The sequence below is a fragment of the Vigna unguiculata genome, chromosome 1, assembly GCF_037176805.1.
Source record: "Vigna unguiculata cultivar grain cowpea cultivar isolate G323 ecotype 2 chromosome 1, ASM3717680v1, whole genome shotgun sequence".
Classification (NCBI taxonomy): Eukaryota; Viridiplantae; Streptophyta; class Magnoliopsida; order Fabales; family Fabaceae; genus Vigna; species Vigna unguiculata.
In genome coordinates, this window is record NC_140792.1 from 40917382 (window position 1) to 40942257 (window position 24876).

At 35.2% G+C, this 24876-nt stretch overlaps 4 protein-coding genes across 13 annotated transcripts; all 4 read left to right on the plus strand.

Annotated features, from left to right (window-relative positions):
• Positions 1 to 6091, plus strand: LOC114187084 (calcium-transporting ATPase 4, endoplasmic reticulum-type-like). Its single transcript, XM_085673048.1, has 8 exons — positions 1 to 1822; positions 2079 to 2151; positions 2466 to 2587; positions 3065 to 3346; positions 3445 to 3822; positions 4075 to 4184; positions 4886 to 5114; positions 5239 to 6091. The coding sequence occupies exons 1-8, from the start codon at positions 410 to 412 to the stop codon at positions 5815 to 5817; spliced, it is 3186 nt and encodes a 1061-aa protein (XP_085529174.1). The 5' UTR covers positions 1 to 409; the 3' UTR covers positions 5818 to 6091.
• Positions 6092 to 9428: 3337 nt separating this feature from the next.
• Positions 9429 to 11811, plus strand: LOC114165033 (ABC transporter G family member 20-like). Its single transcript, XM_028049662.2, has one exon. It carries the CDS (start codon positions 9505 to 9507, stop codon positions 11743 to 11745), a length of 2241 nt encoding a protein of 746 aa, XP_027905463.1. The 5' UTR covers positions 9429 to 9504; the 3' UTR covers positions 11746 to 11811.
• Positions 11812 to 16393: 4582 nt separating this feature from the next.
• Positions 16394 to 19509, plus strand: LOC114187240 (serine/arginine-rich splicing factor RS2Z32-like). Of its 7 annotated transcripts, XM_085673065.1 has the most exons (8): positions 16558 to 16579; positions 16877 to 16987; positions 17414 to 17480; positions 17600 to 17877; positions 18043 to 18138; positions 18368 to 18555; positions 18674 to 18775; positions 18918 to 19509. In XM_085673065.1, exons 4-8 carry the CDS (start codon positions 17854 to 17856, stop codon positions 19279 to 19281), a joined length of 774 nt encoding a protein of 257 aa, XP_085529191.1. In that variant the 5' UTR covers positions 16558 to 16579; positions 16877 to 16987; positions 17414 to 17480; positions 17600 to 17853; the 3' UTR covers positions 19282 to 19509. The 7 variants fall into 7 exon arrangements, with proteins under 7 accessions (XP_027931236.2, XP_085529184.1, XP_085529178.1 ...); XM_028075435.2 differs by lacking the exon at positions 17414 to 17480 and having other exon boundaries at positions 16394 to 16579; positions 17838 to 17877; positions 18677 to 18775; XM_085673058.1 differs by lacking the exon at positions 17414 to 17480 and having other exon boundaries at positions 16394 to 16579; positions 17838 to 17877; positions 18680 to 18775.
• Positions 19510 to 21696: 2187 nt separating this feature from the next.
• Positions 21697 to 24876, plus strand: LOC114186147 (serine/arginine-rich splicing factor RS2Z33-like). Of its 4 annotated transcripts, none has more exons than XM_028074178.2 (7): positions 21697 to 21832; positions 22145 to 22265; positions 23171 to 23210; positions 23381 to 23476; positions 23868 to 24055; positions 24146 to 24247; positions 24373 to 24876. In XM_028074178.2, exons 2-7 carry the CDS (start codon positions 22162 to 22164, stop codon positions 24737 to 24739), a joined length of 897 nt encoding a protein of 298 aa, XP_027929979.2. In that variant the 5' UTR covers positions 21697 to 21832; positions 22145 to 22161; the 3' UTR covers positions 24740 to 24876. The 4 variants fall into 4 exon arrangements, with proteins under 4 accessions (XP_027929979.2, XP_027929987.2, XP_027929991.2 ...); XM_028074186.2 differs by having other exon boundaries at positions 24149 to 24247; XM_028074190.2 differs by having other exon boundaries at positions 24152 to 24247.

Below are 24876 nucleotides of genomic sequence, written 5' to 3' on the forward strand. Positions count from 1 at the left end.
AACCCTTTCCCTTTCACCCTTTCTCTTTTTCTCTTTCTCACTTTCAGTTCTCACGAGAAACCAACGCCCCTTCCGCCATTCTAGAGCCCCCCAACGAACCCCGGGTTTTCTTCACACTAACAAACACTCACACACCACGTACTTCTCAGTTGTTCACTTCCTAAGGATCTCATATTTGATTTCCTCTCTCGTTTAACAGCGTCAGTTTTTCTTTTTTCTGTTTCTTCGCGAAGCGGTTGCTGCGCTCGCGAATCTCGCAATTAGGGTTTCCGATTTCAACGATTGCATCGCTGCGTCGATAGTTCGATAGATTCTGTTGAGATTTGCTTAATTCGTTTATGAATTGAGGGGAGAAACAGTTTTTTAATACGGAAATTGTTTTCTCCAGGGTTATTCTCAACGGATCTGAATGGGGAGGGGAGGCCAAGATTATGGGAAACCGGAGAACACGAGTTCCGAGGCTTCGGATCGTGAAATCTTCAAGGCATGGGCGAAGGACGTGTCTGAGTGCGAGGAGCACTTTAAGGTGAATGTGAAAGTGGGGTTGAATCAGGAGGAGGTCGAGAATCGGCAAAAGATCTATGGATTGAACGAGTTGGAGAAGCACGACGGCCAATCGATATGGAGTCTGATTCTGGAGCAGTTCAACGACACGCTGGTTCGGATTCTCCTCGCCGCCGCAATAATTTCCTTCGTGCTCGCTTGGTACGACGGAGACGAAGGCGGTGAGATGGAGATAACTGCGTTCGTTGAGCCTCTGGTGATATTCCTGATACTAATCGTGAACGCGATTGTTGGCGTGTGGCAGGAGAGCAATGCAGAGAAGGCGCTTGATGCGCTGAAAGAGATTCAGTCGGAGCACGCGGTGGTTATTCGAGAGGGCACGAAAATCCCCAGTTTGCCCGCGAAGGAGCTCGTCCCTGGCGACATCGTGGAGCTCAAGGTTGGCGATAAGGTGCCTGCAGATATGCGCGTTGTGGAATTGATCAGTTCCACTTTGCGGTTGGAGCAGGGCTCTCTGACTGGAGAAAGTGAGGCGGTGAATAAGATCAACAGACGTGTGGAGGAGGATGCTGATATCCAGGGGAAGAGATGTATGGTTTTCGCGGGGACCACTGTTGTTAACGGGCATTGCTTTTGCTTGGTCACTCAGACTGGCATGGACACGGAAATTGGGAAGGTGCATACGCAGATACATGTGGCGTCGCAGAGCGAGGAAGATACCCCGTTGAAGAAGAAGCTCAACGAGTTTGGAGAGAACCTAACCATGATAATTGGACTTATATGTATTTTGGTTTGGCTCATCAATGTTAAGTACTTCCTTTCATGGGAGTACGTGGATGGCTGGCCCAGGAATTTCAAGTTTTCATTTGAAAAGTGTACCTATTACTTTGAGATTGCTGTGGCGCTGGCTGTGGCTGCTATTCCAGAAGGTTTGCCGGCTGTCATCACCACTTGCCTGGCTCTTGGTACTCGCAAGATGGCCCAGAAGAACGCCCTGGTTCGGAAGCTACCGAGCGTGGAGACTCTGGGTTGTACCACTGTTATTTGTTCAGATAAAACTGGCACACTGACTACCAATCAAATGGCTGTGTCGAAATTAATCGCAATTGGCCATAATGTGGACACACTTCGTGCCTTCAAGGTTGAAGGAACTACGTATAATCCAGCTGATGGTCAAATTGAGAACTGGCCGACCGAAGGATTGGATGCCAATCTTCAGACGATTGCGAAAATATCTGCTATCTGTAATGATGCTGGAGTCGCACAATCAGAGCATAAGTTCGTCGCCCATGGAATGCCTACTGAAGCAGCTTTAAAGGTAGGACCCCTTTTTTATTTATCTTGGAATATTTTTCATTTACTGTTTGCAATTTTGCTATGCTTCTGTAGGAAGTATCTATTTAAATAATCACTTTGAGCGCTAGCGTGAGCATTATCAAGTTGTCTAATGCTTTTGTTGTTCTTTTTCATCATCTCTTGTTATTTTCTTACTAATCCATCCGTGTGAACGTATTGAGCGGCTTTAGGAAGTAAAGGTGTTTGACAGTTTTTTGTACTCTTTATTTGAACTCCAGGTTTTGGTAGAGAAGATGGGCCATCCTGAAGGATCCAAGGTTACGCAGTCGGCAAGCACAAGTACCTTGCTGCGTAAGTTGATTTTGTTTATTGACAGAATAATGTGGTGAAATATACCAAGGCAAATTATTTTGATGACTCCTCTGATACATCAGGAACCACTTTCAAAATGCTTAAGGATATTTGTAAAGCATTGTTTTTAGCAAACAGGCTACTTGCTATTAAGTTTTTTTTTTTTTTTAATTTGTTTGAGTTTATGTATTCAGAACTTATCAGAAAGACCACATATATGAGATCAACAAGTGTTGTTGCTTTTAATATGAATTAGTATCAAAAACATATTCAATAAATACATTAAGCTTCTTGACCTTCAAATTTCAATGTAGGTTGTTGTGAATGGTGGAATGAGCATGACCGACGGCTTGCTACTCTTGAGTTTGACCGTGACAGGAAGTCAATGGGCGTCATTGTGGACTCTGGTCTAGGAAAAAGGTCGCTTCTAGTTAAGGTATTATCTCTTTTTGTCACCTTTTTCTCTCACCTGTACAGTTCATTTAGATTATCAGTTTTCTATGATATGACCTTGTTCTGTAATTACATAATTAATATCTATGTGGAAATACTGGCTAACTTGGAAGTGTATACAATTATTTTTGTCGTGTGGTTTTCTCATTGTTGTAAAATAAATTAAAGGCAGTATATCTCTTTGAAACCAAATCTTTTCAGATCTTTATTTGAGTAAGGTATTTTTATTCTTCCCCCAAAATAAATTTATTACTGCATCACCATTTACTTACTAATAATTTTTTTTTTTAAAATTACGTTTAACTAAATATAGGTAATATCCCAACTCCCCAAAATGCAGACATGTTTTGCTCAATCCATACATGAGCCTATGCATGCTTATGTTCTTTCTGTTTCTTGTTTCCCTTTTCTCACCACTGGGAAATCCTTTTAACCGTCATTTGTCCCTAATATTTGGTAGGGTGCTGTGGAAAACGTGTTAGACAGAAGCACTAAAATTCAGTTGCGAGATGGTTCTGTAGTGAACCTGGATGATAATGCTAAGAACCTTGTATTGCAAGCACTTCATGAAATGTCAACTAGCGCATTGCGCTGTTTGGGATTTGCTTACAAGGATGAGCTCCCCAAATTTGAAAACTACAGTGGTAGTGACGATCATCCAGCACACCAGCTTTTGCTTGATCCTTCCAATTATTCATCAATTGAAAGTGAACTTATTTTTGTTGGCTTGGTTGGATTGAGGGTAAGTTTTAAGCTTCTTGTTTTGTATGCCATGTTTTATCATCTTCATCATATCTTGTTAATGTGGTAACTTTGTGAAATTGAATATTGAATGCTTAGGACCCCCCTAGGGAGGAAGTATACCAAGCAATTGAAGACTGCCGAGAAGCTGGAATCCGTGTTATGGTTATAACTGGGGACAACAAGAACACTGCTGAAGCTATATGCCGTGAAATAGGTGTATTTTCCCCTAATGAAGACATTACATCTAAAAGTTTGACGGGTAAAGATTTTATGGAATTGCGTGATAAAAAGGCATATTTGAACCAGAGTGGCGGCCTTTTGTTTTCAAGGGCTGAACCTAGGCACAAGCAAGAAATTGTGAGGCTGCTCAAAGAGGAAGGAGAGGTGGTGGCCATGACAGGGGATGGTGTTAATGATGCACCTGCCTTGAAGCTTGCAGACATTGGTGTTGCAATGGGCATTGCAGGGACTGAGGTACTTTTTTCATTGTAATCATATTACAGATTCTGGTGCATTACTAACAAGTGAACATTGGTGATTGATTTGGGTTTTCTAAGGCAGTCTCGGGAATGCTTGTGTTTTTAGTTTGATGTAGAGTTTCGATGCAAATTGAAGTGCTGGGTCTTTTCTCAATGATAATTGTAATTAGTTGGACTAAGGAACGCCAGTTAATATTGTTTTATTTTTTGCAACTCATTTCTTCTATCTTATGCTAATCCTATATAGGTGGCAAAGGAAGCTTCAGATATGGTGTTGGCGGATGATAATTTTAGTTCAATTGTTGCTGCTGTTGGTGAGGGTAGATCTATCTACAATAACATGAAGGCTTTCATAAGGTGATTCTGATGGTCTTTAAATAATTTATGCATGCATGAAGGGATGTGGTTACCTTGCTATTGGCTTTTTTCTGTATTGGTGGGCTCTGTGTTGACGCACAATTGCCATATATAAGATCTAATTTAATGATCGATTGACCTGTCCACAAATTCATCTAAACCACTACAGATATCGATAATTTACTGCATTAATACATCTTTCAATATTTGCTTAGTTTATCTCTCAAAAGAAAAGGGAGAAATGTCTTCAGTGCAGAGTTGTTGTTTACACTCTTACAATTAGATTTCTAATAAAGGAACTGAGATATACATGAACCATGTTCATATGTTGCTATCATAAGTGTACAATTGTGATGCATGAGCTTTTTCCTACGAATATCAAGTAAACAAAATGAAAAATAACGAAGATAGAAACGTGGGAAGCATTAGTTTGGTTTAATCTGGATTTTTAAGCTGTGTCGATTTTATTTATAATAACTGAGATGCTATGTTGGGTTTGGATCAAATCCTGTTTTGCTAGATTTATTTATAATAACTGTAAAGCATTCAAAATCTTCAGCGGCATTTCATGGAGATCTAGCATCATTCTAGATATGTACTTTTGTTAGTCACCTATATGCGTGCTGCTATTTTAAGATACTTTTCTACTCATAAAATAGGAGTTAATATTATCCTGAAGTGGTAATAAATTAATTTTGCAGGTATATGATCTCTTCAAATATTGGCGAGGTTGCTTCAATATTTTTAACAGCTGCTCTAGGTATTCCTGAAGGATTAATACCTGTCCAGCTTCTGTGGGTCAATCTTGTCACTGACGGACCCCCTGCAACAGCTCTAGGATTTAATCCTCCAGATAAGGATATAATGAAGAAGCCTCCTCGTCGTAGTGATGACTCGTTAATTAATTTGTGGATTTTATTCCGCTATATGGTATTTGCCTTGTTTTCTTTTTTCTTTCTGTTGCACACATGTATCTTTCGTTGGGGCTTTATTATGGTGATAATTTACGTGTATTAATTACCTCTAATCTTCTCCCTGATTTTATACTTGACAGGTTATTGGGATTTATGTTGGATTAGCTACAGTTGGTGTCTTCATCATATGGTATACACACGGTTCTTTCTTGGGTATTGACCTCAGTGAAGATGGACATACTCTTGTCACTTATACTCAACTTGCCAACTGGGATCAATGCTCCTCATGGAAGAACTTCACTGCTTCTCCATTCACTGCTGGTGCTAAAACAATCACGTTTGACAACCCCTGTGATTACTTTCACACTGGTAAAGTGAAGGCTATGACATTGTCCCTTTCTGTGTTGGTAGCCATTGAAATGTTCAACTCTCTCAATGCCCTATCTGAAGATGGAAGCCTTTTGTCAATGCCCCCTTGGGTCAACCCTTGGCTTCTTCTAGCAATGTCAGTATCATTTGGTCTGCACTTTTTGATATTGTACGTGCCATTCTTGGCACAAGTATTTGGTATCGTGCCCCTGAGCTTGAACGAGTGGTTTTTGGTTTTGGCTGTTGCACTGCCTGTCATTCTGATTGACGAGGTTCTGAAATTTGTGGGGAGATGTACAAGTGGGCGTCGACCATCAGCTGCAAGAAAACCAAAGCAAAAATCAGAGTAGACGTTTTTCTGTAGTCGGTAGAAAAGTTGCTAAAACCTTCAGCGACATGGACGATGATATACTGGAGAATGAAGAGGTGGCCTCATGGCCAATTAATCCTAAGTTAGTCATTTTAGGCCTTTCTGTAGTCTCCATCCCATTTTATAATGAGGGATGGCCGGACTTTCATTGGGTGCACTATATCCTTTTTTTAAATCTTTTATTTTCCTTTTGCCCAGTTCTTTGAACATTGTTAAGATTCTCACAAAAAAGGTAAAAACCTTTGATTTCTTCACATTTATCTTACTGAAAAATCTGTCATCTTCTGCTTATTTGTTTTAGTGGAATTTTATACCAAACCTAAAATTGGATGTTGATAATTTCCATCCTCTTTGTTCTTGATGCATATCGTTTATGCAACAACTTGGAATCACTTTTTTCTCCGTGGGAAAATTGGGCTGAAGTAGTGAGCAGGGAGTAACTAATACTGGCGTATGTGCCTTAAAGTTTGATGATAGGGATTTTGCGGTGTCTCTGCAAGGTACTTTCTGATATGTACTATCTTGAGGTGCCAGTTGGCAGTTGTTATTCCCTTGGGGGTACGAAGTCAAAAATGGAACTAGACCCTTCTGCTTGGCATCTGGGGAGATTGAAGCAGACAGCGAATAATATTTAAACTGCACAACGCTTAGGTGTGGTTGGTTCCCAGCGCAACCTCGTGCAACCTGCCACACACTTTTTCACAAGTGGAGCTTTTACAGATTTTGGAAAACGCTAAAGTACAATAATCTGTGTCAGCTAATCGCAAGCTTATTTGTTTCCACCCGACACCTATCATATTTTAATATTAACCCTTTAATTTCTTTTATCCCAACTTCTATATAATTACTACTGTATGCAGTGTCGCATTATACTATACCTAAGTAACCTTTAACGTTTAAAAATTATTTTACCATACTTTATTGCTTGTCAAAATCTTTAAATTATATTCAAAATTTCCATTCAACGTCTATTGGTAAAATTATTCTTAAAAATCTTACTAAACTAGAAACCGAGAGTTTACAATCTCTAGATCATCAATCTATCCTTGAGATTAAATTTAAAAATGTATATTTTAACTTAATATATGAACATAGAGTTCAAATGGTTAATTTTTATAACTACAGTTTAAAAAATAGAGAACAATTTTAACGAAAAAAGGTATTAAAATTTCAAACGTAGTTAATTGCAATGTAGGTGGATGGATGGATACCCTCAGTAGTGACGTGCCATAAGTTGTGACGAAAAATATATAAAAGTGGTGGAGTGTTGGAGTGTGTCATTTAGCATCAATTTGTTCTAAGATCAGATCTTATAACCCATTTCTGTTGTTTCCAAAAATTGTGAATGGGTATCCCTTCTTCTCTCTCACCTCATTCAACATGCATTTCTGGAAAGGGTAATAAAAATCTACTTCGGACTTTTATAATTAAGCTTAAACTACAAAATGAATCTCAGTTCCAATTATTTCCCTGTTTTAGCACTATATTTTAAATTACATTTATGTTTTTATTACAGTATTGTTTTTCTTATTTTGAGATATTTATACATTTATTGTATTTTTTTTTTAAGATTTGTGTTTGATTTTGTCTATTTTATAACAATGAACAATACTTTTTTTGTGAATTTTTCATTGGATATGAAATTATTTGCCTTCAATATCCTTCAGATATTTTACGTGTCTATACCTAATATGTTAGGATGATGTTCACTATGTCTACAATGTATATGGTTAAGTGTAACCAAAACTTATTTATAGATTTGGACGATAATGGCAAACTTAGTGTTAGTATAAACTAAATACTCATGGTTTAGAATATTAGATATTATATTCTCAACATAAAATTCATATTAATTTGAAAGTGTTGTGGTTTTGGGATTAGGAAGCATGATGTTTATTAAGTTCAAAGAATAATGTGACAATTTATTTTTTTTATCTTATATTATAGTGATATTTTTATTAAAGTTCGATTTTTATTAAATATATTTTTTAAATCAATTTTAACTATATTATTTTAATATAGTTATTAGATTTACGCTTGTTTTTCTATATGTAAAAAATAATGTTAAAGTTGGTTTAAAATAGGGTTAGATTTGCTTAAAAAATAGGGTTAGAGTTCATTTACAATTAGAAGGAAAACTTTTCATTATTTTTAAGTCAACTCTAATCCTATTTACTACATATAGAAAAATCAAAATAAATATAGAAATTATATTCTAATAATATAATTAGTTGATATAAAAATAATTTAAAAAATGTTTAATAAAAATGTGATTAATAAAAATATCAAAACAATATTTATGTAAAAGTTAAATTTGGTATTAATTTGGAGATGCAAATAATTGCTCAATTTAAAAAAAATAAAAGGAATGAATTAAATCAAAATAACAAATATAAAAACACATTGTCACATGACACCGAGACTACTAGTACAGTGATATAACTACTGACATGTGATACGACAACTTGACACTTAACACGATGACTTGACATGTGAATAATTTTTTTAATTAAGAAAAAAAAATATCAACAATTGACATATAACATTTCCTGATCACATGTTATTAACTATTTAAACAATATTTAAAAAACAAATTAAAGAAAATTTGGACCAATTAAAAAATGTTAAAACTAAATTAAAACAATTAAAAAAAATATAAGTCGTATTTAAGTTGTTAAAAAACAATCAAAGCTCTTTCCACAAATGTTCTTCTCTCATCTTTGGAAGCCGAGTGTGTTAGATATAACATCCATACCTACATTAGGAATGTACTTTTTCTTATAAATTGAAATGATATTTTTTAAATAGTTTTAAAATATAAAGAAATAAAAAAAATGAAAAATTAATTTTTATAGTTATAATGTTGGAAAAAATTATGAAAATTTAGTAGTTAAAAATTTATTTTTTTACAATTATAATTTTGAATCGAATAACAACGCTATAAATTATAATATTTTTAAAATGTTGAAGAAAATTATTGTCCAACAAGGGCCATCCACGTATGAACTTGGTGGGTCTAATAACAGGGTGGGCTTTTGGTTTCGTATAGAAACGAATGCGTGCAGAAGGCGAAAATGGATTAGGACGTGTTTGGTAACCACTTTTTGTGTCTGAGTCCACAATTTAGATTTAACAAATAATAAATGAATTTCAAGCAATTGACTGCACGCAGTTTGTGTTTTATCACTTGAGTTGACTCAGATAACAATTTGCTGTAACCAACATATCAAACCAGCTTTTAAGAAATTATATGTAAAAGATTGGTCATCTTCCTCACAGACTTTCATGACTCCACCACGTCTCCAAAATTAAACCAAAATGCAACAACCAAACAATCCAATTAACTATTTTGTTAACATCAACAAGAAAAACTAACCATTGGATCCATTCTCCATTTTTTTCCCTAAGGCTGACGCATTGCCAATTTCCTGCTTTTCATAAAATAATACTAATTTATCACTATGTGCGTGTATATATGTAATATAAATAATATAAATATAACAATACTGAAAAATTCTGTTCACTAATATTTTAATATTAGCGTGCCTGTGTGATGAACGAGCCATGCATTGCAATGCAGTTCTTCTTATAAATTGGGCAAACGCCAAACTTTCTTCGGTGCGAAGAAACCCAACTCTTCTCAGCTTAATAGAGTTTCCCCACACCAATGTCTCGTCTAACGCCGCCTCCGCCGCCGCCGCAACCCAACACTATTCTCGACGACAGGCTTCCTTTCTTCAATCAATCCATGGACCTGGTCCAACTCCCAAACCCGCCCACAACCCGAACCCGATCCCGCACCCTCGCCGATTTCCTAAAACGCGTCCAAGACGCCCAAAACGACGCACCACCTGAACCACTTGCACCACCCCACCATGTTCTTGACCTCTCCTCTTCCTCCACCACCCACCCCTTTGTCCTTTCCTTCTCCAACTTAACCTACAGTGTCAAGCTTCGTCGCAAGTTCACTTTTTTTCCCACCACCACCGTTTCCCCGCCCGACCACGAAACTAAACCCAGCGGCACCAAGACTCTCCTCAACGACATCTCCGGCGAGGCCAGGGACGGCGAGATAATGGCCGTCCTCGGCGCCAGCGGCTCTGGCAAGTCCACTCTCATCGACGCCCTCGCCAACCGCATCTCAAAGGAAAGCCTCAAAGGCACAGTCACACTAAACGCCGAAGTTTTAGACTCAAGTCTTTTAAAGGTGATTTCCGCTTATGTCATGCAAGACGACCTCCTCTTCCCCATGCTCACCGTCGAAGAGACGCTCATGTTCGCAGCGGAGTTCAGACTCCCTCGCTCCCTCTCCAAATCCAAGAAGAAAGCACGCGTCCAGGCCTTGATAGACCAGCTCGGCCTCCGCTCCGCTGCCTCCACCGTCATCGGCGACGAGGGCCACCGTGGCGTGTCTGGCGGCGAACGCCGCCGGGTCTCCATCGGAATCGACATCATCCACGATCCCATCGTGCTCTTCCTCGACGAACCAACTTCGGGCCTCGACTCCACCAGCGCCTTCATGGTGGTGAAAGTGCTGCAGCGAATCGCTCAGAGTGGAAGCATCGTCATCATGTCTATTCACCAACCTAGCTACAGAATCTTAGGCTTGTTGGACCACTTGATCTTCCTCTCCCACGGTAACACCGTCTACAGCGGCTCCCCGGCGAACCTCCCAGCCTTCTTCTCCGAGTTCGGCCACCCCATACCGGAGAACGAAAACCGCACAGAATTCGCGCTCGACCTAATTCGCGAACTGGAAGAACAACCCGGTGGAACAAAGAGTTTAGTGGACTTCAACAAATCGTGGCAGCTGAAAGAAAAAAACTCGGTCCAGTCCCAGAATGACCACAAGCCCAAACCATCTCTGAAGGACGCAATCAGCGCTAGCATTTCCAGAGGGAAACTGGTGTCCGGCGCTAACGGTAACGGCAAGAACTCAACGGCGGCAGTTTCCGTTCCCGCCTTCGCGAATCCGTTTTGGATGGAAATGGCGGTGATAGGAAAAAGGTCTCTGACGAACTCACGGAGGATGCCAGAGCTATTCGGGATTCGTTTGGGTGCAGTTCTTGTGACGGGGGTAATCTTGGCAACAATCTTCTGGCACCTGGATGATTCTCCGAAAGGAGTTCAGGAGCGCGTGGGGTTCTTCGCCTTCGCCATGTCCACGACGTTTTACACCTGCGCCGAAGCCATCCCAGTGTTCCTCCAAGAGCGTTACATCTTCATGAGGGAGACAGCTTACAACGCCTACCGTCGCTCCTCCTACGTCCTCTCACACGCTATCATCTCACTCCCTTCCCTGCTCTTTCTCTCTTTCGCCTTTGCGGCCACCACCTTTTGGGCCGTGGGCCTGGCGGGCGGCTCTTCGGGCTTTCTCTTTTACTTTCTGGTGATCGTGGCCTCCTTCTGGGCCGGAAGCTCCTTCGTGACGTTCCTCTCGGGAGTGGTGTCGCACGTGATGATAGGGTTCACGGTGGTGGTTGCGATCTTGGCGTACTTTCTTCTCTTCAGCGGGTTCTTCATCAGCAGGGACAGAATCCCTCCCTACTGGATATGGTTCCACTACCTGTCGCTGGTGAAGTACCCGTACGAGGGAGTGCTGCAGAACGAGTTCGACGTTAACTCTCCCAGGTGCTTCGTGAGGGGGATTCAGATGTTCGACAACACGCCCTTGGGGATGGTGCCGGAGACGCTGAAGGTGGAGCTGCTTAAGAGCATGAGCAAGACGCTGGGCATGAACATCACCAGGTCCACCTGCGTGATCACCGGCGCCGATGTGCTGAAGCAGCAGGGGATAACGCAGCTGAACAAATGGAGCTGCTTCTGGATCACGGTTGCATGGGGATTCTTCTTTCGCTTCCTCTTTTATTTGACGCTTCTCTTTGGGAGCAGAAACAAGAGGAGGTAGTCAATGGAACCAACACTCTGCTCCTTATTTATTTCAATAATAACACTCTTTTTATCACAATCTCAATTACTCTCTGCATTTAAACTATCTAATACATAAATGAATTCGAGTATGTACTCTACATGTTTTATTTCCTTATTAAAACGTGTTAAATGGCAGAACCATTACAGAAGCAACAAAATGAATCCCAGTTCCCAATTCATTTTTCAAATCGTTCGTATTTTCTCCATGAATCGAACTCCCTTTTCTGAACCAACGAATCCCATTTCTAAAATTTTACCAAAACAATATCAAAGTATCCTTAACCACACTTATTTTAGGAATTGAATAAGCACCGGTTGAAGTTCATATTTAAGGAGAATGGTTATCTTTCATTCCCATCTTATTCTCTTGTTTCTGGTATTGTTGCATGTATCTCAAGTTGAGTTTAATGTTTACTACAAGTGAATCATTTGGTTTGGAAGAATCGATTTTTCAAATTGTTTGAAGAACGGAATGAAAACTGATTCACAATTTGTCTGTCAATCATTTGTCTCTTGTACAAGTCTACGAGCCCTATTTTCCCAACCTAACAATGTCAACCCAAAATAATTGGAGTTCATCTTTTCAAATGAACGATTATCATGCATTCACACATTCGTTCTTATGTTTGTCGTTTTATGTATCTAAGACTAAGTTCAATGTCTACGAATAGCGTTTTGAGGAATTCAAGTTCACACTTATGACAAAATAAGATAGGGCATTAGTTTAGACTTCCTACACATTATTGGCTTTTATCATGAGTAAACCCCTTCTACACTTACAAATAGGTGCCAAATGCCTTCTGTGGAGACACATTAACTCACGTCTCTTCTCTCATTCTCATCTTTTCTCTGTATTTCTCTCTTCTCTAAAGATCTTGATTTATAAAATATTTTACATATTTTTTCTAGTTTTCAGATCCTTGATATAATAGGTTTATGTTTGTTATTACAAGATTGTTTTTTCTTATTTTGGGATATTTATATGTTTATTATTTTTTTAAGAATTAAGTTTGATTATGTCTATTTTAATAACAATGTACAATTCTTTTTAGTGGATTTTTTATTGAATATTAAATTATTTGCCTTCAATATCCTTGAGATATTTTACGTGTTTATACCTAGTATGTTATGATGATCTTCCCTATGTATACAATGTATATGGTGAAATGTAACCAAGACTTATTTATAGATTTGAATGATAATCACAACCGTATTAGTATAAAAAAATACTCATGGTTTAGAACTAAACATTATATTCTCGATATAAAATTCATATTAATTTGGAAGTGTTATGTTTTGGGATTAGGAAGTGACAATTTTTAAGTTAATAAAGTTGAAATAAGGAATAAAAAACATTTAATGTGGAATGATAGGAAAATATCACAGACCTTTCACATAGTCAAATAGTAAAGTGAAATAACATGCTAAATTAGATGCTAATATGTTCATGTAAACACCAATTTTATATTTGAAGATTATTGACTATTTGATGTGAGCTAAATTATGCTTATTTAATTCATTGTGTTTGGGGTCCATTTATAATAATAAAACTCAAGTCCATAGATTATTTATAACATCCAAAAAATAATTTTGTTTTAGTGGATAAAAAAGAGAGAGGACACTTAGGCCATGTTCACTTAAATAGATGGATTTGAGAGAGAGAAAGTGAATGGGTCTGACCGGATGCCAGAGTGAATAGTGTGTTGTTTTTTTGAAAATATTTAGAGGTGATAGTGAATAGATTTGGAAGTAAAATTTGTGAGTGGTGTGATAAATTAAAAAAAAATTAATAAAAATAATAGGTAGATTACCATATTGCCCTTTATATAATAAGTAATATAAATTGGTATTTGTATAAGTTATAATTGTTTTGTTATTTTTTTACTATTAAAATTGAAAAAATAAATTATAAAAATTAATAAAATAATATTTTTTATGATAATATATTTTAATAATGTTTCGAAGCATGAGATCGAATCTGCATAAAAATGGGATCAAATCCCTCTCCAATTTACACACAAGGATCGATTTTAACAAATATAGGATTAGATCCCTTTTAATGGTAGCGTATCCCCATAGGCTTTGCAATACATCATAGTACTTTTCAAATGTCCTTTTAAATTTTGCAATATTTGATACAGCCAATACATAATAGAGTGAGAAATATAAAAAAAAGAAGGTAAAAGAGTTAATTTAGTAAATGAAAAATGTTTCTCTTCAAATCTGTTCAACCAAGAGGGACGAAAATTTGGATCTCTTCCCCAAATTCATCGCAACACATCAACAATAATATGCAAAAACAAACATGAATGTCACTCGCTCTCCTATCTTCTTTTATAATAATATATAGAAGCGATTAGGAGCCTTAATATTAAATATATAAGAAGACTAAGTATAATAACTCAATGGTCATATTTTCAAGTACAAATTTTCATTCATAAATTGTTATATTTGGTGAAGTTCTTCTTTCAAATGAAACTACGTATGCTTACTAGTAGAATATACGGACTATTAAATTCAATGAGATATGGTGCTATGAAGGAACTAATAGAAAAATGTTTTTTCAAATATAAACCATCAAGTTTATGCATGATTCATCAAAAAATTGCTTGTTAGAATGTGAAAGATCTAAATTTTTTATTTGAAGACTAAAAGTCTATATAAAAATATCACCAGGGAGTAACATTTATCTCATTTATATTTATTATATTTTCCATTATTATCATTTAATTCTTATTAATTTAGGAATCAAGAATTTTTCTTTAGGAAGACCTCCCTTCTTTACTTTTTTTTTCTTTCTCATTCCCTCTTTTGAAACTTATGCATAGTTTATTGAAGACATATTAGTAGTAAATTATTTTAGTTATTTTATTTGTTGGACTTAGAGATGTATTTAGCTCAATTAGTTTAAAGTAATTTATATTTTACTGAATTTCATGAAGAAATCACTGGTTTAATTATTTTATGTTTTAGGCTTATAGGTTCAATTTGTCTGAAGGACTATCTTAGATAAGATTTTTGTACTAATATAAAAGAAAAAAAACAAAACATACAATATATATAAAAGAAAATAAATGCAATATCTTATATATACATGAAAAACAATTGCAATTATATACAATTAGTAAGTCCTAATAAGAAAAACTATAATGCAAATAAGAACATGTGACCATAATTAACACCAAAACATGTGTCCACAACATGTGCTGAAGTAACTAATAAATCTTCTATTTAATAGTTTTGCATCTTTAAGGATTTAAAATAAGATACAATAATAAAGTTACCAGGTAGAAATTATATTAAGCTTCAAAACTCTATAAATCATTTGATTGGAGATATTATAATTATTTTAAATGAAATTTTGTAAAAGGTCCTTTCAGAAAAGAAAAATAAATAAAATTGAAATTAGTTTTTCATATAGATTAAAATCAACTTATACATACTTTATTTTTTATAAAATTTCTTTTATATATATTTTTTAAATTTAAATTTATAATTTATGTACAAGTTTGTTTTATTTTATAAAAAAAATTCACTTTTAATTCTTTTTAGTAATTTATAGAAAAAAGAAATTATTTAAGAAATAAAAATTTAGAATATATGTTAGAAATTTTATTTGCTTGTCTAGGAAAACTCGAGAACAGTACATTATACATGTCTACATGTCATAGATTTTTGTTTTTATTAAATCAATTGTTTTTATTGAGTCCATTCCTCATATTACTTACAACATTAAATCCTTTTCTGAGTCCATACTTAATTATTATTAACTATAATGAATATTTGATGCAATATAAAGGTAAGCAAGCTTTCTTATATAAAACTTAAAAATTATATCTTATGAATGAAACAAGATAATAATAACAGTTATATATTATTATTATTACTATTATTATTATTATTATCAATATTTATATTATATTACAAGATTAAAAGATAATTTATTAAATAATTTAGAGATTAAGGATGAATGAATATAAAAGATTAGAAGTTAAATCTAGTTTTTTAAGAAACATTAAGTGAAAATGCTATTTAAGTGGTATATAAAAAAATTACAAGTAAAAACAGATTTGTCCACCAAATATTGTTAATAAGGTTAAAAATTTCAGCCAATAAAAAAAAATGTAAGTTTGATCGTAGTATTTGAAAAAAATAAACAATTTTTGGTTCCTAAAATTTATTTTTCTTTTTGCAAATTTAATATTTATATTTTTTATTTATTTGTAATATTGTTCTCTAATTATATATATATATATATATATATTAATTATCAGTAACTTGTTCAATTTTATTTTCTAAAAGCATATTAAATCATTATCAACTTATATTGATAATAAGTAGTCATAGGTTATATATATTTTTTCAATTATCCCATACAATACGAATATTATATATTTTTTGTCCATGGCCAAAGTAATATTATATATAATTAAACATAAAATTGAATAAAGTTACATGTAATTAACAAACATATAAACATAAACTTATCTAAAACATAAAGATTAAATTATCAAAAATAAAAAAAAAACTGAGATAAAAAATTACAAATTTTATAAAAGCAAGGACGAAAATTACCATATCAAAATAAAGAGTATGTATTACTCGAAGTATCAGGCAAATATAAAATCTTGAAGATGATGTGTTTTGTTCTTTCATTTTTAATTTTCACGAAAAGCCCAAACTCAGGCCCAATTAACAGAGAAAAAAAATCTAGGAAGATATGTGGCAGAGGTCCTGTATAAATTCATCATCGGAGAGAAGCAGATCCATTTTGAAAGGGTTAGGTTTGGGCAGAAACACCAATCCCCGAGGTATAGGTTCCCAACTCTCTTATTCTTCCAATTGTTCGATTTGCCTCCTTTTTTACTTTTGGTTTTCCTCTCTATCAGATTTTCTCTCTTGCTGCTTCTCTTCGTCTTTCACAGAATTTTCTGATGTAATAATATACGGATTTGTTTGTTTTCTGTGATTAGGTTTTGAAATTGGCTGCATGTTTGAAATTCAATTATTTTTTCATAATCCATTTCCCTTTTATTTCAATCTTAGTTTTTGTTTCTATGTAGTGTTCATAATTACTCTCAAAATTTTATTTGTTTATATTGTAGTAGACGAACGATGCCTCGCTATGATGATAAATACAATACACGCCTGTATGTGGGACGCTTGTCCCACAATACCCGTTCTCGTGATCTGGAGCGTGCTTTCAGCAGATATGGAAGGTAATTTTTCTTTTTAATTGGTAATTCTTATCATTCAAAATATATAGAGAACCCTAGACTTGATTTTTTCTCCAAGCAACTCAATCCACAATGTTATTTACATGGGAGTTTTGAAATTGTGGTTGTGGATTCATGGCGATAGAAAAAACTTCTATTGTAGCTTTGAGGCCGGAATCACCGTTTGGGACCGTTTTTTAAAGGACCTATTTGCTTTTAATCTTTGACATTCTTTTTAGTATTCCATGTCTGTTTACCCGTTTGTTTATGCGGATGATTGCCTTTGTTCTTTATTACTTAATTCCTTGTTTAGAATTGGCAGGATGTTTTCCATTGGTTTGTCCTTCCAATTCAATGTCCAAATTGTTTGACTTTATCTGAGATATGATTGCAATTGTTTGATTCGTCTTTATTGTTTACATTGACAAGGGAGTTGAGTTAGTGATAGGTTGCAGTCGGCTGTCGACCTTGTTTTATGCTGAAACATAGGGTGGTGGTATGCAGGTTTTATCTAAGCTTTGATTTGAGCTTGGATTTTTTTTGTTATTTGTCATGTTATACGTGGGAACCAAATCCCTTAGGTGTCATGTTTTAACATGAATAATCTTGTTGAAGGTTTCTGTGGTTTTCCCTAAACCTGGAGGTCTGTGTTGGGAGGTTGGCCTTGGTGGAATTGATGGAAATTCCTGTCGAGTGTTGACTTTGGCGATTCTTTCTGTAATGTTATTGCGTGTTTTTTATGGAAATGGCAACAATCACAAACTGGTGTTTAGTCCGTCTTTGAGGGGCGTTGTATACAGCTCCAGTAGTTAAGTAATGATGGCCTTACTGTTTCTGGAAACCATTTCCGCAGAGTTCGAGGTGTGGATATGAAGAACGATTTCGCCTTTGTTGTAAGTTTTCATTCCATTCTTTGTCTTTTATTTATTTTGTTGACTTCCATTGCTCGTCGTGCCTTTGTTCCAAGGTGGCCATTAGTGTCTGCTCAGAGGATTCGGTTGTAAATGGTGGTAAGATTCTGTTACTTCAGTGGCTTGTTACTGACAGATTTTGAACAGGAATTTAGTGATCCTCGAGATGCGGATGATGCTAGATTTAACTTGGATGGCCGTGACTTTGAAGGAAGTCGTATTATTGTTGAATTTGCTAAGGGGGTAGGAACTACTTAAATGTCTCTAATGATATTTTTCTTATGATTTGGTCTTCTCAATTTTAGTAGTTCGTCTTTGGGATGGTTTTTTTATTGTCTATAGTGTTTATTTAATGCATGGTTGTTGGATTTTATTGTGGCATATATGAATTTATTCTGTAGAATCTACAAGCTAATACTTGGGCTATTATATTTCTTGTTAATTTGTTTTAATCTGATCTCTATATGATCAGGGTCCTCGTGGTTCCCGTGAATACTTGGGTCGGGGTCCACCTCCTGGATCTGGACGATGCTTTAACTGTGGCATTGATGGTCACTGGGCCCGAGATTGCAAAGCTGGGGATTGGAAGAACAAATGCTACCGCTGTGGTGAAAGAGGTCATATAGAGAAGAACTGTAAGAACAGTCCCAAAAAGTTGAGGTAAGTTCTCGTTTTGCTTCCATACACCTCTGCTACATTGTGTTGATATGTCCTTAACTTGTTTATTGTTTTCTTATTGAGTTTTAAATATTTTATGTCAATTTGAGCTGTTCTGTAGCAGCAGGCGTGGACGGAGTTTCTCACGATCACCAGTCAGGTCATATTCTCCTCGTCGTGGGAGAAGCAGAGATCGGAGCTACAGTCGTGAGCGCAGCTACAGGTTGGGTTCTAATAATTTCTAATCCTATTGTTTGTGTTCTGATGCAATAGTACTGCAATTTGAGTGTTGTCTCACTTGTCAGTAGTACTTCTTTCGTAAAAAGCTTGTAAGCTGAATTTTGGTCACCTATTTTTCTTGCCAGTCGATCGAGATCTCCTGTGAGAAGAGCAAGAAGCCCAGTTTCTGAAGATAGGTCACGGAGTCCTCGACCCTCCAAGATAAGGGATCATAGTGCATCACCTGAGCGTGGCAGCCCACAGAAGAAAAGTGACATATCTCCCCGTAATGAAGATAGGTTGGTGACCCAGCGAGATGGATCTGACTTCAGTGATGGTCCAAGAGGTAAAAGTAGAAGCCCTGCTAGCCCTTCAAGGAACCACAATGAGAGGGCTTATGATAGCCCTAAATCTAATGGGCGTAGCCGAAGTCCCACCCGGAGCCCTAGGGATGACAGGAGCCCCATTGATGAAGATGATGACAACCATCGTCGCTCACAGTCACCTTAGATAGTGCTTTTTGATAAGAGGTCAGGACTGGCCCAGTTTACATCTGGATTATAAATTGCACTCCTGTTTAATTGTGATTTTTGTTTATCAAAACATTTTATGTATGCATGCTATTATTCAGATTCTTGCTGTTCAACTAGCTTGTGTGTCATGGATAGAATATGGTGCATGAATTGGTTTCAAGGGTTGGGATATTTTAAACCATTATAAATTATTGTTAGAAATTTATATCTTGTATGTTTTGAAGCCCTTCAACTCGAAATATCTTGAGGTTTATCTATTTTTTTTCTATGTTGCTTTAATTAGACAATTATAACTGTTGATAAACTACCTTAGTCGAGTTAGGATTTTGTACTCTATCATGTATTGTTATTGTATTTTGACATCGATGTTAGGATGTGAATAGTATCGCTTGAAAAATTGCTATTGTATTTTACATTGTGTAAACTTTTTCACTCTAAAATCCTTGTTAATTAGATTGTGTTATTGTGTTGTTACTTTTCTATTTAATGTTCTCGTGAAATAAATTTGTAGATGTTTATGGAAATCGTGTCGCACCCGTGTTTTAATTTTTTCAAGGTCTTTTTGCATTTTCTATAGTTTACAAAATTTATAATATTTTTGCAAATGAGAAAATAGTAGTGTATTTTTTAGTACGAACTAAAATTAGGAAATATGTTTTTGGAGAAAGTTACTACAGATTGATTTTATTAAGAGGGTGGTTTAAGTTGGATTTGTAGTGGGACGGATTTTGTGAGTTTGTATTTTTAAAAAATTAAATTGAAAATATATTTTTTATATTATATATTTCAAGAATATATATATATATAACAAATTATAATAATTTTATAATTTAATTTTCTTATACTTGTATCATTTATTAATTATTACCATATAATTAAAACATTAACAATTATTTGAATAAATTATAAAAATTAGTTAGTCAATGAAGATTTTCATTTCGTTTTAATACACAAATGAGCTCGGTTTCTCCTGTTAGTGATGCGTTAGTGATAGACCGAATCAACATGACCTCGATTAATAAGTTTTATCTTACTTATTTTTAATTAAGTTTTCAGAATAAAAAATACGTCTAATTAATAATTAATAATGTAGGGTAAATTATAAGATAAAAAATAATACTGGTTGAATATATAATACAATCACAACCAAATTTAGAAAATTAAGTAACGAACATGTCCACCCTAACGATGTTATACACATGTAAATAAAAAAAAAAAAACAGTATTCCATCTTAACATGTGCCTCACCAATATCCCAGTTATAGCTTTTGAAGTTTTCGACTGTTCCACCACAAATCCATTAGGAGTGATAAAACGACATTTAATTATGTCAAATTCGTGATATTGTGTTAATTCTTTTTGTAGTAAATTAATGCTTACACGGAATCTTTTACAAATTTCAAATGTCGGTTTTCAAGATATCGATGGTGTTTCAAGATATCGATTTGAATGAAACTGAAAAATAAATTCGTCTATGAATATTGTTAAAACTTTGACAGAATATATGTATTATAGATACGTGTAATAACCGATATTATTAATTAAATATAAAGATAAAGATAAGTATATACATAATCTTTTGTCCCAGTTTAAATTACTCATAATTTATTAAGTAATTTATTATACATATATATATAAATATACAAAATTCCAAACTTTTAAAAAATTCGTAAAATAACCTTTTGACTCTTATCACGCTCACTAATATGTATCCTAAAACAAAAGATATTTGATTTCGAAATCCAATTAAAAAAATTACTGGATCTCAAAATTTGATAATATATATATATATATATATATATATATATATATATATATATATATATATATATATATATATATATATTTATATATTTTCCTATATATTAGTTGAACTTAAAAAGATATAATTATACATTTTAATTTTTATTCTGTTTTAATCTTATTTGAAGGTTAATTTTTTAATTTTAATTATTTTTTCTTTAGTTTATTATTTTTTGTTTTTCATTTTTTAATGTTAATTTTTTTAAATTTACATATTTTGCTATTTTTAAACTTTTCTTAATATAATGTTTAAATATAAAATATTAATATATATGTTTTTTAATTTTTCTTATTTAATGTATTAAGAATAAATTAAATTAAATTTTAATTAAGTAAATAAAGAAAAGTAAAGAATAATATATAATATATATATATATATATATATACATGAATTTTGACATCTGATATACATATATTCTTGTGGATGTTAACTTTCGTTATACATATTTATATAATTTATATAATGGGTGTCGAAATTTGGTATCAAGAGGTGTTGATAAAAATTAAAATTTAAAAAAGTTGGGGTTGCAGAAGAAAAGTTGGAGGTACAAAAGGAGAAATACACCTGTTTTAATTTCCAAGGAAAGGCCAATTTCTGGCCCAATTAACAAAAGAAAACTATGGAGATGTGTGGCAGAGGTCCCATATAAATTAATAATCGGAGAGAGGCTGATCCACTTTGAAAGAGGGGTTAGGCTTCTGCAGAAACACCAATTCGCTCCGAGGTAACGTTTCTCTACCGTTTTTCTTTCAATTGTTCGATTCGCCTTTCACCACTTTTGGTTCTTGGCTCTATAGGATTTTCTCTCTGGATTTTTCTTTTCATCTTTCTCATCAATTTCTCATGTAATAATTTACCGTTTTCTTTGTTTTCTGCGACCTAGGTTTTGAAATTGATTGCATGTTTAAAATTCAATTATTTTTTCCCAATCCATTCCCTTTTATTTCAATTTCAGTCATTTTTTTTGTCGACAGAAGGGGTCTCTGTGTGGCCGCTTTCATAATTACTCTCAAAATTTCATTTGTTTATATTGTAGAGCTAGAAGGAAAAACGATGCCTCGCTATGATGATAAATACAATACACGCCTGTATGTGGGACGCTTGTCCCATAACACCCGTTCCCGTGATCTGGAGCGTGCTTTCAGCAGATATGGAAGGTAATTTCCCTTTATTTAATCATTAGTTCTTATCTTTTGAAATATAGAGAGAACCATAGACTTGATTATTTCTCTAAGCAACTCAATCCTTTTCGAAACAATGTTATTTACATGCAAGTTTTGAAATTGCTGTTGTGGGTTCACAGCGATCCTTTATGTTACAGAAGATTTCAGACAAATAATTTCTATTGCAATGTTGAGGCCGAAATCAGCGTTTGGGACTGTCTTTTAAATACCATGTTTACTTACCTATTTACCCTTTTAATCTTTAACATGTTTTTCTTATTATTCCATTCCATGTCTGCTTACCTGTTTGTCTACGTGGATGATTGTCTTTGTTCTTTAGTATTTAATTTCTTGCTTTGAATCGGCAGGATGTTTTCCATTGTTTTGTCCTTCCAATTCAATGTCTAAATTGTTTGATTTTTTCCAATATGTGTTTGGAATTGTTTGATTCAACTTTGTTGTTTACATTGGCAAGGGAGTCGAGTTAGTGATAGGTTGCCGTCGGCTGTCGACCTTGTTTTATGCTGAAACTTAGGGTGGTGATATGCAGGTTTTATCTAAGCTTTGATTTGAGCTTGGATTTGTTTTGTTATTTGTCATGTTATGCGTGGGAATCAAATCCCCTAGGTTTCATGTTTTAACATGAATAATCTTGTTGAAGGTTTCTGTGGTTTTCCCTAAACCTGGAGGTCTGTGTTGGGAGGTTGGCCTTGGTGGAATTGATGGAAATTCCTGTCGAGTGTTGACTTTGGCGATTCTTTCTGTAATGTTATTGCGTGTTTTTTATGGAAATGGCAACAATCACAAACTGGTGTTTAGTCCGTCTTTGAGGGGCGTTGTATACAGCTCCAGTAGTTAAGTAATGATGGCCTTACTGTTTCTGGAAACCATTTCCGCAGAGTTCGAGGTGTGGATATGAAGAACGATTTCGCCTTTGTTGTAAGTTGTCGTTCCGTTCTTTGTCTTTTATCTTTTTTTTTTTGTTGACTTCCATTGCTCGTCGTGCCTTTGTTCCAAGGTGGCCATTAGTGTCTGCTCAGAGGATTCGGTTGTAAATGGTGGTAAGATTCTGTTACTTCAGTGGCTTGTTACTGACAGCTTTTGAACAGGAATTTAGTGATCCTCGAGATGCGGAGGATGCCAGATATAACTTGGATGGCCGTGACATTGAAGGAAGTCGTATTATTGTCGAATTTGCCAAGGGGGTAGGAACTATCTCAGTTTATGTACATAATATTTTTCTTAATATATGTTTTTCATAGTTTCTATAATGTTTATCTAGTGCATGATTGTTGGATTTTATTGTGGCATATATAGATTTATTCCGTCGAATCTACAATGTAATAATTGGGCTATTGCATGTCTTCAGTTCTTCTATTTGTGCACATTTTTCTCTTCATTGTTACTAGCAACGGGCAATTAGATGATGTTCTCCTTTGTCTGCGTTTCCTTAAGAACCTCGTACATAAATATTAAATTTCTTCTGGAGCCATGCACCTCTAATTTCATTGTTTCTGTGCTTCGACTTTTTTAACCAATTTTGGTAGCTTTTTATTGCTTGTTAATTTGTTTTTCATGTGATCTATATGCAATCAGGGTCCTCGTGGTTCCCGTGAATACTTGGGTCGGGGTCCACCTCCTGGATCTGGACGATGCTTTAACTGTGGCATCGATGGTCACTGGGCCCGAGATTGCAAAGCTGGGGATTGGAAGAACAAATGCTACCGCTGTGGGGAAAGAGGTCATATAGAGAAGAACTGTAAGAACAGTCCCAAAAAGATGAGGTAAGCCCTCGTTTTGTTTCCATACCTCTGCTACATTGTGTGATATGTCCTTGTTTATTTATTTTTATGTCAATTTGAGCTTTTCTGTAGCAGCAGGCGTGGACGGAGTTTGTTACGATCACCCGTCAGGTCATATTCTCCTCGTCGTGGGAGAAGCAGGGATCGGAGCTACAGTCGTGAGCGTAGCTACAGGTTGGGTTCTAATAATTTCTAATCCTATGGTTTATGTTCTGATGCAATAGTACTTCACTTGTCAGTAGTACTTCATTTGTAATAAGGTTGTAAGCTGAGGATTGGTCCCCTATTTCTTTTGCCAGTCGATCGAGATCCCCTGTGAGAAGAGCAAGAAGCCCAGTTTCTGAAGATAGGTCACGGAGTCCTCGGCCCTCCAAGATAAGGGAGCATAGTGCATCACCTGAGCGTGGCAGCCCACAGAAGAAAAGTGACATATCTCCCCGTAATGAAGATAGGTTGGTGACCCAGCGAGATGGATCTGACTTCAGTGATGGTCCAAGAGGTAAAAGTAGAAGCCCTGCTAGCCCTGCAAGGAACCACCACAATGAGAGGGCTTATGAGAGCCCTAAATCTAATGGGCGTAGCCGGAGCCCCACCCGGAGCCCTAGGGATGACAGGAGCCCCATTGATGAAGATGATGACAACCATCGTCGCTCACAGTCACCTTAGATAGTGCTTTTTGATAAGAGGTCAGGATTGGCCCAGTTTACATCTGGATTCTAAATTGCACTCCTGTTTAATTGTGACTTTTGTTCATCAAAACATTTTATGTGTATGCATGCTATTATTCAGATTCTTGCGTTCAA

Excerpts from the sequence above, each read along its gene's own strand:
- LOC114187084 (XM_085673048.1), top strand. The coding sequence starts at position 410 with ATGGGGAGGGGAGGCCAAGATTATGGGAAACCGGAGAACACGAGTTCC. Across the intron at positions 2,588-3,064 it reads AAAGGTCGCTTCTAGTTAAG|GGTGCTGTGGAAAACGTGTT; the intron begins GTATTATCTCTT and ends AATATTTGGTAG. Across the intron at positions 5,115-5,238 it reads GGATTTTATTCCGCTATATG|GTTATTGGGATTTATGTTGG; the intron begins GTATTTGCCTTG and ends TATACTTGACAG.
- LOC114165033 (XM_028049662.2), top strand. The coding sequence starts at position 9,505 with ATGTCTCGTCTAACGCCGCCTCCGCCGCCGCCGCAACCCAACACTATT.
- LOC114187240 (XM_085673052.1), top strand. The coding sequence starts at position 16,884 with ATGCCTCGCTATGATGATAAATACAATACACGCCTGTATGTGGGACGC. Across the intron at positions 17,878-18,042 it reads AGAACGATTTCGCCTTTGTT|GAATTTAGTGATCCTCGAGA; the intron begins GTAAGTTTTCAT and ends GATTTTGAACAG. Across the intron at positions 18,776-18,917 it reads AGTCGTGAGCGCAGCTACAG|TCGATCGAGATCTCCTGTGA; the intron begins GTTGGGTTCTAA and ends TTTTCTTGCCAG.
- LOC114186147 (XM_028074178.2), top strand. The coding sequence starts at position 22,162 with ATGCCTCGCTATGATGATAAATACAATACACGCCTGTATGTGGGACGC. Across the intron at positions 23,211-23,380 it reads AGAACGATTTCGCCTTTGTT|GAATTTAGTGATCCTCGAGA; the intron begins GTAAGTTGTCGT and ends GCTTTTGAACAG. Across the intron at positions 23,477-23,867 it reads TTGTCGAATTTGCCAAGGGG|GGTCCTCGTGGTTCCCGTGA; the intron begins GTAGGAACTATC and ends ATATGCAATCAG.